The 13,984-nt window shown below is 40.2% G+C and overlaps 2 protein-coding genes across 3 annotated transcripts; one reads left to right on the top strand and one right to left on the bottom strand.

Moving 5' to 3' along the window:
- The first annotated feature begins 1,757 nt into the window (after window positions 1-1,757).
- Window positions 1,758-9,156, top strand: LOC103713660 (cysteine desulfurase, mitochondrial-like). 2 transcript variants are annotated; one of them, XM_026807180.2, is made up of 3 exons: window positions 1,758-3,298; window positions 8,763-8,934; window positions 9,033-9,156. In XM_026807180.2, the coding sequence occupies exon 1, from the start codon at window positions 1,809-1,811 to the stop codon at window positions 3,162-3,164; it is 1,356 nt and encodes a 451-aa protein (XP_026662981.2). In that variant the 5' UTR covers window positions 1,758-1,808; the 3' UTR covers window positions 3,165-3,298; window positions 8,763-8,934; window positions 9,033-9,156. The 2 variants fall into 2 exon arrangements, with proteins under 2 accessions (XP_026662981.2, XP_008798885.2); XM_008800663.4 differs by having other exon boundaries at window positions 8,763-9,156.
- Window positions 9,157-12,342: 3,186 nt separating this feature from the next.
- Window positions 12,343-13,708, bottom strand: LOC120106250 (EPIDERMAL PATTERNING FACTOR-like protein 2). The gene is made up of 3 exons (XM_039119211.1): window positions 13,083-13,708; window positions 12,950-12,984; window positions 12,343-12,865 (listed from the first exon to the last, which is right to left on the bottom strand). The coding sequence occupies exons 1-3, from the start codon at window positions 13,183-13,185 to the stop codon at window positions 12,629-12,631; spliced, it is 375 nt and encodes a 124-aa protein (XP_038975139.1). The 5' UTR covers window positions 13,186-13,708; the 3' UTR covers window positions 12,343-12,628.
- Between the last annotated feature and the right edge of the window lie 276 nt (window positions 13,709-13,984).

Here is a 13,984-nt window from a genome sequence, read left to right on the forward strand (position 1 = left end):
ATTCTTGGAGTGCCAAGGTAGAGAAGTGGCAAGTTTCTCTTGCAGCTTGTGTAACGTGGCAATTATGGCAAGCTCAAAATGGCAGGATTTTTCAGGACCATCACTATACTGTTATGCAGCTGGTAAGGTCTTCCACTTGCTATGTGCTGGATGATGATCCTTCTAATTGCAACAACCCATTATGAACACACAGGAACTGGGGAAAACCTTGGTCTGTAGACAATTTTCTTTGTCCAACTACTAAATGGATTCCCCCTTCCCTGGATGTTCTGAAACTAAACTTTGATGGGTTGTTAAAAGGACTGATGGTAGCAGCGAGTTTTGTGCTAAGGGACTGCAATACCAACCTTATCCATTATCTCCCTGCTCTGTTTCTTATGCTGAGTTGGTAGCAGCATGGGAGGGAATTAAATGTGTTGTCTTGACTTATCATGTTTCACAGTTATGGGTTGAAGGAGGTTCAGCTGTTATAATCTCACTGTTGAACTCACCACACAAGCACAAGTCTCTCTCTAACCCACTATTGCAGGATATCTTTGCTTGAAGGCGTACCCTATTCACTTTTACAGCTACATATATAAGAAGAGTAGATAAATCAGTAGCTGATTGGGCAGCAGCAACTGGCGGACTCAATGATGCTTTCTGCATTACAGGGACCGTCTTATGGAAAGATATATCCATGGAACGTGTCCGTTACTCTTTAACTCTGGCTTGTGCCTGGTTTGCACTAAAAAAATAGAGGCAATTCCAAGGTGATTATTCAAATACGTAACTGAAACATGCCAAGTCCCAGAAGCCCACGTTCCATCTGAATCGAGACAAGGTTTCGTTAACGGGTTTGGCTCCACGGAGTGCAGTGGACCCAAATTCTGCCCTCGGGAGCCTAGCCTAACCCTATCCATTAATCCAATGGTCTAGAAACGATCAAGTTACCGGTGCCCCGCGTAGCAAAGCCAATGTGGCCGCATTCCTCTCGTCTATCGTTCAACTTGATTCGGGTTTTCTTTTCTTTCAAAAAATTCTTTATATATATATATATATATATATATATATATATATATATATATTGCATGCGTACATTCTAAAATATATAGAACTATATAAATATTTTCATAAAATTATTATTTATATGTATATCTTTATAAAATATTTATTATATATATATATATTTATATATGTACTCATACTATCTAATAATATTAAAAAATAAATAATTTAAAATTAAAATAACTAAAATATCCTTACCGGTATATATAAAAAAAACTTTATATCAATATATATGCAAATAAAAATAAATTAATATTAACAAATTACTAAAAAATATTTTACTAATTTAAGCATATAATTAATTTAAATTTGATATATTTGAATTTTTTAAAATAATGTAGAATAGGTAAATGTCATACATTAAATAATAATAATTATATCAAAATCAAATAAAAAATAACATTACCAAAATGATTACCTAATATGCCAAACTTGACAAAGTCAAAATTTTTAAAAAGAAAGTTGACAATTTGACTCGATTTTTTTTTGATTTATCAATCCAACTTAATTACAAAAAACTGAGCAAATGTCAACCGAGTTTTGATTTTCTTTAATAGATTTTATTTAATATTAATAAATAAACATCTTAAAATTAAAATAACTGAAATATTTTCATAAATATATATATATAATAAATTTATCAAAAGAATATTTAAGTAATTTTATATATTTAAGAGAGTATATACGGAAAAAAACCGATTCTAAAATTACTCTCTAGTCCACTTAAGTGGGACCCCGACTCCAATAGCACCGCCGCCGCCATGGCCACCGCGAAGCACCTCTCCGTCCTCCGTCGTGCCCTCCCTACCGGCCGCCTCCTCTCAACCGCCGCCGCCGCCACCGCGGCTCCTCCCCGGGCGGAGGAAGCGGCGGAGGACGTCATCTCCATGAAGGGCGTCCGCATCTCCGGCCGCCCCCTCTACCTCGACATGCAGGCCACCACCCCCGTCGATCCCCGCGTCCTCGATGCCATGCTCCCCTTCTACCTCTCCCGCTTCGGCAACCCCCATTCCCGCACCCACCTTTACGGCTGGGAGTCCGACGCCGCCGTCGAGGCCGCCCGCTCCCAGGTCGCTGCCCTCGTCGGCGCCAACCCCAAGGAGATCTTCTTCACCTCCGGCGCCACGGAGTCCAACAACATCTCTATCAAGGGCGTCATGCACTTCTATCGCGACAAGAGGCGCCACGTTGTCACCACCCAGACCGAGCACAAGTGCGTCCTCGACTCCTGCCGCCACCTCCAGCAAGAGGGTTTCGAGGTCAGCTACCTCCCCGTCCGTCCCGACGGCCTCGTCGACCTCGACCGCCTCGCCGCTGCCATCCGCCCCGACACCGGCCTTGTCTCCGTCATGGCCATCAACAACGAGATCGGCGTCGTCCAGCCCCTCGAGGACATCGGCCGCATATGTAAAGAAAAAGGCGTCCCCTTTCACACCGATGCCGCCCAGGCGCTCGGCAAAATTCCTATTGATGTCGAGAAGATGGGGATCGGGCTCATGTCCCTCAGCGGGCACAAGATCTACGGACCCAAGGGCGTCGGCGCCCTCTACCTCCGCCGCCGCCCCCGGATCCGGGTCGAGCCCCAGATGAGCGGCGGCGGCCAGGAGCGCGGCATCCGGAGCGGCACCGTCCCTACGCCGCTTGTCGTCGGGATGGGCGCCGCCTGCGAGATCGCCATGGAGGAAATGGACTACGATGGTCGCCGCATCGCCGCCCTCCAGGAGCGGCTCCTTGACGGAATCCGGTCGCGGCTCGATGGCGTGGTGATCAACGGGAGCGTCGAGCATCGGTATCCGGGGAATTTGAACATCTCTTTCGCGTACGTGGAGGGGGAGAGCCTGCTGATGGGACTGAAGGAGGTGGCGGTGTCGAGCGGGAGCGCGTGTACCAGCGCCAGCCTCGAGCCGTCCTACGTGCTAAGGGCGCTCGGGGTGGACGAGGACATGGCTCACACCTCGATCCGGTTCGGTATTGGGAGGTTCACCACCAAGGCCGAGATCGACCGGGCGATAGAGCTCACTGTGAAGCAAGTAGAGAAGCTGAGGGAGATGAGCCCGCTATATGAGATGGTAAAGGAAGGGATTGATCTCAAGAGCATCCAGTGGGCACAACATTGAGAACAGGGGATTGGATTAGCCGTAGCATAGATATGATTGGAGACAGAAGATGGAAGGAGAAGAAGAAAGAAGAGTCTGGGGTTTTAGAGCTCTGGAACTAATTGAATGTGACTGCTTTCTCCTTGTCCATCCAGGTTCTACTTCCTCCTCTTTTTTTTGGTTTAATGTGCATATTTATGTACTAGAATGACTGCTTCAGATGAATCACTTTGCACATATATGAAAATCTTCTCTTTTTATCCCACCTTTGCATGAAAATGTCTAAATTTGGATTGAGCAGGCTACAAATATAGAATGTTTGCTTAGTAGTAGAAAAGTAATGAAAGTGTAGGGATGGTACGTTTATCTATACCATGGAATGTCTGCGGAGGGGCTTGTTGATTTGAATGCTATGCTCGGATGAAGGAATTGGCTCCATGTTCTGTTTCTTCTCATCTTTTCAATGGCAATGAAATTGTCAGTTCATCTTTGTTAGGTGTATGAGGAAGTAGGTCTCTGGTGTCAATAGTGGCATGCTAGTATGATGTAACTTCCCTAGAGTTTCTTCTTGCATAATTGTGATTGATGTAAAACTTGTTTGATTTTTTCTTAAAATCACGCACTGTCACATACCAGTTGCATGAATGTCAAGTGATTTCCACTTACATGACTTTATGCATGAACTATATATGATTTACTTTTTGCTAAATCACATATGCAACCTTTGCTAGCAGTTAGGCCACTTGCTTGCTGTTGAGAGGTTTCATGAATCAAGATATTAGTGGATGAGGGTCCATGTATAAGATGAAGATAAGGATGATGCTGAAAAGGACTTGTTCTAAAGTGGAAGAGTAAATTTAAATTACTGTATTAGAAATAACTTAGGGTATCAAGAATGAAGTGTGTGAAAGTGCTTGAGATTATTTATTCATGTGAAAAATAGGTTGATGTCATTGTTAAGTCCTACAACAAATTGGATATAAGGGGATGAAGCTGTGGGGGAAGTGCTTGTGACATTAGAGCTATAAGTTTCTACCTGTCTGATTTCTTGATGCACAGTTGAGACCAATCTCTCTTATAGAGAGGTACATCACCTTTAACTACAGCAGAATTCTAGGGGAAAAATAACCAAGTAACTTGTAAAGAGATCCATTCTTTTTACAAAATGTTAAAACTCATCGCTTATTCTTGATAAAACTTTTTACAACCTTTATCTGTAGGATGAATCACCGAAGATATCAAGGGTCAAATAGTTTTAGGATTCTAATAATTAGAAATTTCCCATGGTAGGAAGCAAGAACAATTCCCAGTGGCTAGCAATTTGTCAAGACAAGTGAGACTTAGAGTTGCTATAGGCCTGAGCCTATATAAAAAGCCAGCTTAATGCTCATATTATATATACAAATCAATATATGATGGGCAAAAAATAGTTGTTATTTACGGAGGCGAGCCTTGTTTTGTGTTATTTGTGGGTCACAGATATTAATCAATGAGATGTAAATAGGGGTAATATTTGGTAATATTTATAATAAAAATGAAAATGAGATCCTAGACAACATAGATAGCCAATTCATTATGGAATATGTTGTTCTCTCCATTATTTTGGTACTGCTGAACAGAAGAGATATATGTGAAGGCACATCTAAATTAAAGTAGGTTGATGAACATTTAAGGGGATTTTAGTGCCATATGATCATTGCATGTGCTATAACTAAAGTGAATGCACCGTATGTTTAGGGTGTGATTAGAGTTGAGTATATTGATGGAAGGTTGGAAGTTGAAGGAGGGTAAAGCAATCTAGAAATAATTTTGATGGCACCTAGGGAGGCCTTGGTAAGTTGAAGGGCACAAATTTGTGTTTAGGTTTCAGAGCAGAACAAGCTTTGAAAAACCTCAAAAAGCAGTTATGAGAAAGGGTTTGACTAAGATTGCATTGAGAAAGGATGTAGTCCTAATCTAACTTGAAATGAAAAAAAGGATTTTATGAAAAGCTTATCTTGCATAGTTGGGACTAGGGATGTCCATTAATGTTCTTACAGCATAGAATTTGATTATCTTTGTTTTTGTTTTTGTAGTTTTGAATGAGCCTTGATGCTAAACTATTAGTGTGATGGGTTTTCAAGGAAATTCTGGTCATGCCAGAAACAAGACCAATCATACATACTGCTTTGGCATGTTGGTCTAAAACATGAAGTTTTGGACTTGAAGCCAGTAACATAAGGGATGTCATAAGAAACATTTTGGAGAAAATTGCAAAGAATTTTATATTGTTAATGATTATATTGAAATTATAATAAATAAGATGGAAATTTCTAGTCATTTTGCAAATATTTCTTTCTTTTTTTGGGGGGGGGGGGTGCGGCATGCACAAAGGAGATGTTTTTGTTCAAGTCCTTTACAATACTTCTTCTATAAAACACATCGTCCTAGGCAACAATGTCCCCATAATATTTTACTTCAATTTTACGTTATTTAAAGAAGTAGCTTTCTAGCATATTGTGATTCAGTGTCTGCACTCTCTTCCAAATTAAAGAAATTAATGCCCTCTTTTCTGATATAGAGTCTTGAATAGACTTGGTATAGAGAGAACGTGCTTTTATACATAAGGAACATAATTTTTGTGTTCAAGAGGCATTAGTTTTTATATGCACTCCGTCTTTCTTGTTGGACGTATGGAAACACTAAAGCAGAAAAAACATAAAGACAAAGAAAAGTTGATTAGTTGTTGTGGAGCAAGAATCTTCTACTTGTAGTGGCACATTAACTTCACAAGCATCCTATATCCACTTCCTCATGGTTTCAACTTTGTAATGTGATACTATTACCAGTAATTACTAAGGCCAACTTGTCTGCTCTACACTGAGTGCTCTTCTGCATCGTTACTTTGGCTGCTTCTACATCCTTAATTAGGCTACATAGCTTTCAAGCCAAATTTCATTTGATAATTATGTAATGGTTCAAGGCGAGTAATGGTATTAGGGGTTGTGTCTATGACTCCCTGTGATCTTCCCAGTGCAGTGAAATAGTTGTCTGTTGCAACTATGTTTCTAGTTTGGGGGCATTTTAATTTTCCAAACAAAATGAGTGAGGGACTAGAAGTTTTATATATAGAGCTTTTGTTTCGAATGCTGAATGTTGTGGTACCGTGTGTTGAAGTTGATTAATTTTTTGGAGAGGCAACTAAAGGAGTTTGGTTCATTAACGAGCCGCGAATTGTTAGTGTACCCTTCATCCCTTTGTTTATCTCAAAGGTAGGGATGCAAACTATCTGGACTGCTCATGTGCAGCATGAGATCGGCTCCATAGCAGCTTGTTTGAGTTCAGTTCAATTAGAAAACAAGCTGAGTTTGAACATTCAGAGCTTAGCTTATAAATGAGCCGAGCACGAACATATTTGGCTTTAAAATAAAATAAAGGAGAGCTCAGCTTGGCTCGATAAAAGCTCGGCTTTGAGCCTAATGTGAGCCATGCCTGAAGAACCTGTGTTAAGCTTCGCTCAAGATGAGCTCAAGCAGCCCTTTAAAATACCAAGCTGAGCTTGAGCAGCCTGGTACTTGGCTTGTTTGCACCTGTACCAAAGCAAGGTGGTCTGGATAGAGAAGTAGGGTGGTCGGCAGCAAGGTTGTGTTTGAAGAGACGCTAACTGTCTGAAAAATAAGAACAACATTTCTTCTTATCTATAAGTGATGTTGACTTAGGGGCATCAGGTTTCATGCTTAGGAAAAGAGGGGAAGAATCTGTTGCCTATTTAATGGTACTCGGGAGAGGATGACCATATGATTCCACGCTTGTTGCTAATGCAAGTATAGATACTCAAACAAATTGAGTGTGATGTTTAGCAAGCTTTCTAGCTTTCATGGATGGTTTTCGATGCACAGTATCCAAGAATCATGCTTCTCCTAAAGATTGATAGTTTGCAAGCCTTAACTTGTACATACTAATAGACATATTCAAGTCTCTGTCAAACAAGGTCTTTCCATCTGGATGTATTCATAATAAAAATCATCTAAATTCAGATAATTCAAATAAACATGCTCAGAGTTTTTGGAATAGGGAAAAAATAAAGAAAAAAGAGGACTGAGGCAAAAACTATTCATATTGTGGCTTTATCTTTGGAGTTTGGTTATGTCTGATTTGATTAAAAAATCAGTGAGAAATTTTTAAATTTGCTGTAGTTAAATATATGCAGATCAGTGAAATTTCTTACACCTTGCATGTGACTCAGCTAATGAATCAAGTCCTAGTTTAGGACCCAAAAACCTAACCATGCCAAGACTTCTCAAGACAGCCAATTTAGGTCATACTTCATATTTGTAATTCATTTCACATCAATCTCAAGATACTGGACTAAAGAGTTTTTTCTCCTGAACTCAGACTTTTTTCCGGCTGGCTCTTTGGGCTGTTTGTATTGGTCCAGCCTACCAACAGCATGCACGACATTTATTTCCATGCTATATAAGAAGTACGTTCTTTGGTATGTAGAAATCATATCCTAGGCTTATGCTTATATTTAGCATACAGCATGAATGTTTGAATTATTTCTTTCCATTTCCTATTGAATTCACCCTTTCTCAGAGGTGAAACACAAAATTAATGAGTTAAGCTACGGATAAGTCTGACATGATGCGGCCTCAATTAGTCCTGGTTCCATGATTGATTCCTAGACACATCTTGTGTAATAAAATAAATTGACATCAGGTTTGAGTTTCATAAGCTAAGTAAACATCACGAACCTTTTCTAGCTGGGCCTAGAAAATTGTATCCTGCTTGATTCAAAAATTGAGATCATAATTACCCAAAAGAGTGGACTTCTATACAAACCACCTACTCAAAACCATTATCCAATCACTGAATTTCTATCACTGTGAAGTTCAAGTTACAATATATGGTATTTTGTTGAAAGAATAGCATGAATCTACATACTAGCCTCTTTTAGTTATTCTTTTTTACTTTTCATCATGATCTTGTTATTATTATACTAAAAAAGTCATGATCATAATTACCCAAAAGAGTGGACTTCTATACAAACCACCTACTCAAAACCATTATCCAATCACTGAATTTCTATCACTGTGAAGTTCAAGTTACAATATAGAGTATTTTGTTGAAACAATAACATGAATTTACATACTAGCCTCTTTTAGTTATTCTTTTTACTTTTCATCATGATCTTGTTATTATTATACCAAAAAAGTCATGATCTTGTTATTAGATTGTCCATTATTATTTTGGTTGGTTACTTTAAGAATATCTATCTGGTGTGTTTCATCTGTTTGGTTGGGAACCTTGATACAAGTAGAGGAAATATGCTTAAAAAGAACATATTTTAAATAGTGGATAATATACGACTTTAAAATATAAATACAATAAAAGAACATATCTTCTGTGACACATTTACTAAATTTTTAATTTATTATATTTTAACAATGACTTAATTGATTTTAAGAAAACTTGTCTGTTGTCATTGTTTCTTCTCTCCCTGAATCTTTCTCAACCTCTCTCTGCAATATACTTAAATCATTACTCATTCAATTGCAATCCTCAATCAGCTGAGTATTTGGCTTTTGAGATATTCCGAAACCTGACCAGGTTGTTATGTCTTTTGTATGGTCTACGCAGGCTACAGCTTCTTATAATGCTTCCCCATTAATGTCTTTACCTACCACTTGACTCTCAGCGGCGGCAACTAAATTATGTTCAAGAAGAATTGTGTCGAAGTAACTGCTTCATATGTAGCGGTTCAAATCCTCTTACTTGCGGTTCTTCTGAATGCAGAATTTATCGAATTCAGGTTGGAGTCATAATCTGAATTTTCTTTTTTGTATCTGTTTCTTGGAGAATGCAGTTATTCATGTCTTGTCGTAATTTGATATTTGACAAATAAAGCAGGAAAAAAATGGGATTTGGTGAAAAAAGAAAAACTACTAAACTTTGTGGGTGTAACTAGGACGTTCCTTGAATTTAATCAGAAAAGTCTGACTTGATGATACTGGTTAAGTGGAACTTCAATTTAGTACCTGAGTCCGTTCTCCACCACTCTGGCTCCTCTGCGAGATTACTTGTCAGTTTGTTCCTCTGCTAGATTACTAGTTAGTTTGTTTGAAAGGATCTGCCTCTGAAAGTTGGCGCAGAATTAATAGTCAGTTGTACTCTTAATGTGAAGTTGTAGGATCATTTTGCTTTATGACAGTTATCCGGCAATTGACCCAAAATCAAACACCCTCCCTGTAGTGCTCTGTCCAAATTGCAACTGGATCATATGATGGTACAGACTTATATTCCAAGTATTTTCATGATCTCATAACGGATCTTAAACATCATATTCTTGTAAGTGATGTCTTTCTTAACATCCCAATATAAATGAACAGAAAGGCAGGATGTAGAGTCTGCTCTTAATCCAAGTTACCTAGCAGTTAGTAATCTCCACTTGTGATATTGTTGCGAATAGGGCTGGAGTGCCGTGGGAGTATGACTTCCTTGCATTATCATATTCAATCACTTTTTTTGATGAAGATAATCATAATTATATTGGATCTCAAGCTGGATTAATAGAGGAGTGGATCTTTGGACCACTGTTACTCCAGATAGAAGATGCTCAATTCTAAATGAACTTGTCTTACTTATGGCCTTAATTTGATTGAATAAGTTTAGGAATGTATGCTTGTAGCCAGCTGTAAGAGAATGCAACTCTCATTTCCTTGGTCGTTCATTCTGGATAACATTGTAGCGGTCGGTGTTATGTTAATTTGGCATTCCTTTAGGATAAAATTTATTCTAGGTTGATGTTGTCTGTTAAGTGGAAGCAGAACCTTGATGTACGCCGCCGTATGCTGGATTTGTGCTACATTGTGAAACAAATTCTATCATGATCTAGGATCGCAAAGGCCAGCTCTCTGATGATCGATGCCGGAAAGTTTTATTGCAGTATTTTAGTTAAGCGATGATATCAGCTGCAGTGGAGATTGAGCTGATGATCAAGGATTTATGAAGCCATGAGAATAGGATGGCTAATGAAGCTCGGGTCATTGGTAATCATTTCCCTGCAAAATTTGTAAAGTTTGACTGCTGTAGCATTGTTATTGAAGGCGAAGAGGCAAGCATGGATGCTTCAATTCGGAATGCCATGGTTTCTATGACCAAGGACCAAGTATATGGTAGTGGACTCTCCAGGGCTCAAACCATAACGAGATCAATCACTCCAGTCTCCACTTCAGAAGATGCCTGTAAGCTGGAACTTGAAACTAAATCAGAAGCGGCAGGAATAAAGCCCTTTCTAGGGCTGTTGTGCCCGAGGTGGAAAACTTGGGAGTTGCATTCTACCCTGTCTATACCCCAAGACTGGTGGGTTGAAGAGACTTCTTTCGGTTTCAATTATTTTTGGTCCTGGGTATGGAGTGGGACATGCTACCAGAAAACGATCCTGTAAGGCTCAGTTCCAGGTAAATTGTTACCGCCTGAAGGCTAACAACAAATGTGAAAAGGGAGAGTGTATCTACTGAAATCTTGTGAGCTAGTGTCCGTGGTAGCAGATGGTTAGAACAGCATATCCTTCTCCTACTTCCAAACCGTTCTGCTGTTCTCATAATCTCATTGGTATTTCTCAGGCTGAACAAAAAGTACCACAACCCTTGGGAATGAAATCTGCTATTTGTATTTCGAGGTAGGCTATGGTTGAATTATTGGTTATGCATAACAGATGTAACTAATAAACCCAAGAGATAAGAGGGAAGCGAGCAGGCTTGAAAAGATCGACCGAATCGAAGTAGGATACCTGAAGCCTGACAAGCAGTCATCCATGCTCTAATGTGATTCTCCATCTGTAGCTTGGACTTAAACTGCTGTTCATCACCTTTTCTAGTGCTACATCTGTCCTAAGAGAAACAAGTTTAATAGCATAATCAAGTGCTTCAAACATAGTTACTTTCTTATAGGTAAAGACTGTTGTCCAAGCCACATACCAAGTATTTTTTTTGGGTGATTTTGCAATTATATAGTGCTAGCTCTACCATTTGGTCCAGTTCCCTTCAGAAATAGTACAAGGAACTGTCACATGTCTACCTGGGAGTGGAACCAATTTATCTTGTAGTCATGAGCAATGGGACATCAACCATCCTGACATGTTACTATAGTGCACAACCATTTGGTTTGTACACCTTCTTCTGGAGTTTTTCTCAAGTTATATGTGGATAATCTCAAATTAACCTTGGTTTGAAGGGACAAGGGGCCACTGTGCCACATGGATCTCTCTGTCCTTTATCCTAACAATTGCCTGATTCATCCTTTTATTTTCCTTCTATGATGGAAGATGGGCCAAACATGGTGGGACTGAAGGAGGCAACACAATGTAGAGTCGCAATCACTGTGTTGAATGGCTGATCAGATTCCACTGTGAAGCCTACCAGATTATCCCTCCCTTCAAACTTCTTCTTGTCTGTAAATATGCCAAGTCCCAGTTTGTCATGACCATAAGATCTGTGAAGTGGGGTGATTCGATCATTGGATAGAGATCTGTAGATCAATAGTGTTAGAGATCACACACTACAATGAGGTACTCTCAAATGGTAATATGCAGTGGCCCAGTCTTCAACTCTTTCTATAATGGAATTGCTTCAGCAAGAAAACAAAAAAGGGACAAGAATGAGTTCAGTTCACCTGGCGGAAGAGTAGTCATGGTGATGATTGATATCTTTCTCTATATGATAACAAAAAAAAGTTCAACAGCGCGCTTACTTTAACATATCACTTCAAGACAACAGCCAGCACGACAGGCTAAAAGGAGTAAGAGAGCAAGACAAAAGTTTACCATCCCTCTTTTTAGGCAGCTCTTTACCCGAGGCCTACGTATTGGATGAGACCGTGGTACCCCAAATCTTGCCATCATCCATCATTTGCTTGTAATGTGGGGTGTGAGATCATGTGATTTTGTTGGATTACTACGGACCTTAAATCGATATGACATGCCATGGAGATGGAATGGCGTGCAGCGAGCCCACACAATGTACGCCATTGTCATCACCTTTCACGAGCCTTGCTCCTGTAACGTGTTAGTTGACACTTGACAGCCTTAAACAAAATACTAGGGATTTTAGCTTGTAGAGAATCTAACGTAAATAGTCACATCTCTCTCTCTCTCTCTCTCTCACACACACACAGTTCGAGAACATCTATAATAGATCAAACATTAAACAGAAGAAAGGTTGAGGGAGAGGTGAAAGAAGTGACCATGCGTTATTAGAATTTGACAGCCAGAGTAAATAAAAACTCTACAAAATTCCAAGGATGAGTTATACTTCCCAGATCTGGTAACAAAACAAGGGGAAGTGATGATGATTACAGAAATGAGTGGAGGGAGACAAGTGATTTTTGCATTCAAGCAAATGACACAGAGCATGAGCACTAAAAAGTGATCAAAGAATCTCACTTCCTCTCAAGTATCTATCCACAAATTGAAAAGATTACAGCTAATTCTCTCTTGTTTCTTTTGCTTATGGATTTAGTAGCATGTTTCCACACTTGCATTTCCAGTTCATGGGCTTGTAGTTGGAGCTGTCACCCCCCCTGGAAGTGATTGTATCGAAGAAATACCTAAATCCGTTCTTGTCTTGTGGGACTACAGGCACCTGAACTGCCTCACAGTGGCCGCATGAACTGCATTTCGTCTCACATCTCGGCGGCCTCGATCCTATCAAAGCTCTCATCGTCACCACCTCTTCATCTCTCCCCTGCATCCAATCCATTGCCGTAAGATAAAACTGGAGATAAAGAAATGTAAATTAGCAAGAGAAAGACGAGAAAAAACTTCCCACCTTGGCAGCCTCTAAAAGCTTAAACAATGATCTACCTGAACACAGCAAACACTTGTTTCAGATTTCATGAGAGAGAGAGAGAGAGAGCGCAAAGAAATCTAAAAAGGACTTTACTTGCTGCTAACTAGCTTACCTTCAACCGAGTATTTTACTTGGTTGGAGCTCACAAGAAGAAGCACTACGAGGGCAAGGCGAACAGGTCTCCAAGTTTTGATGCGGTGGAGAAAATGACCCATCTGAAGTGGTCAAATGATTGAATGAGTACAGGGAAAGAGAAGGGAAAAAATGGAAGGAGAGGGACTGTTCAGTTCTCTAACTTGTTCTAACTCTTGGTTTTGGAGGCTAATGGATGAGAGAGAAAGAGGAGAGATTAAATAGATGGTGGCTGGTGGTGCAGAAGGGCAAAGAGGTACGTGGAGAAGTGTACAGTAGAGTAGAGCCAGGTATTGAATGCATTGGCAACCATAGAAAGAAAGAGTGCGAGACAGAGTAGCACCAAAAGGACAACAGACGAAGCAGAGCTTGAAAGAAAGAAAGGGACCAAAAATTTTAAAAACATAGAACAACACCAGCTGCATGGATTTATGAGCCCCAAGCACCAAAAGATAAAAGAGGAGGAGGAGGAGGAGAAGCAAGAGGGCAGACAAATGTATACAAAATGTTTAGCAGCAGCAACAGAGGGGAGCTGGTGTGAGAAGAGATATAGGGGTGTCTGAGAGCAAGAGAGAGGAGGAACACATGCCCAGAAATAGCCAAGGGCCTGGAACCCACAGCAAAGAGGAGGGGGGTTGGGGTTCAGGTGTGGGGATTCTTCCCACAAACAGACATGAGATAGCAGCTGGGTGCTGTCACTTTACCCTCACACTGTAACCATTGTTACTGCTCTTGTTCTGTTCTGTGTGGTGAGGGTGTATGCTTGTGGCCGTGGCTGTGTGCAGTCCCAGTCCAACACGCCAACCTGGTGACCTCCACTTCTTCTCAAGGAGGGAGAGTGTGGAATCAATACACAGTCTCCTGTCTCCCTGCACTCATAGC

The sequence above is a fragment of the Phoenix dactylifera genome, unplaced genomic scaffold, assembly GCF_009389715.1.
Source record: "Phoenix dactylifera cultivar Barhee BC4 unplaced genomic scaffold, palm_55x_up_171113_PBpolish2nd_filt_p 000503F, whole genome shotgun sequence".
NCBI lineage: Eukaryota > Viridiplantae > Streptophyta > Magnoliopsida > Arecales > Arecaceae > Phoenix > Phoenix dactylifera.

Coding starts and splice junctions, on each gene's coding strand:
- LOC103713660 (XM_008800663.4), top strand. CDS start 1,809: ATGGCCACCGCGAAGCACCTCTCCGTCCTCCGTCGTGCCCTCCCTACC.
- LOC120106250 (XM_039119211.1), bottom strand. CDS start 13,185: ATGGGTCATTTTCTCCACCGCATCAAAACTTGGAGACCTGTTCGCCTT. Junction 12,985..13,082: donor AGTAAAATACTCGGTTGAAG/GTAAGCTAGTTA, acceptor TGCTGTGTTCAG/GTAGATCATTGTTTAAGCTT. Junction 12,866..12,949: donor AGCTTTTAGAGGCTGCCAAG/GTGGGAAGTTTT, acceptor GATTGGATGCAG/GGGAGAGATGAAGAGGTGGT.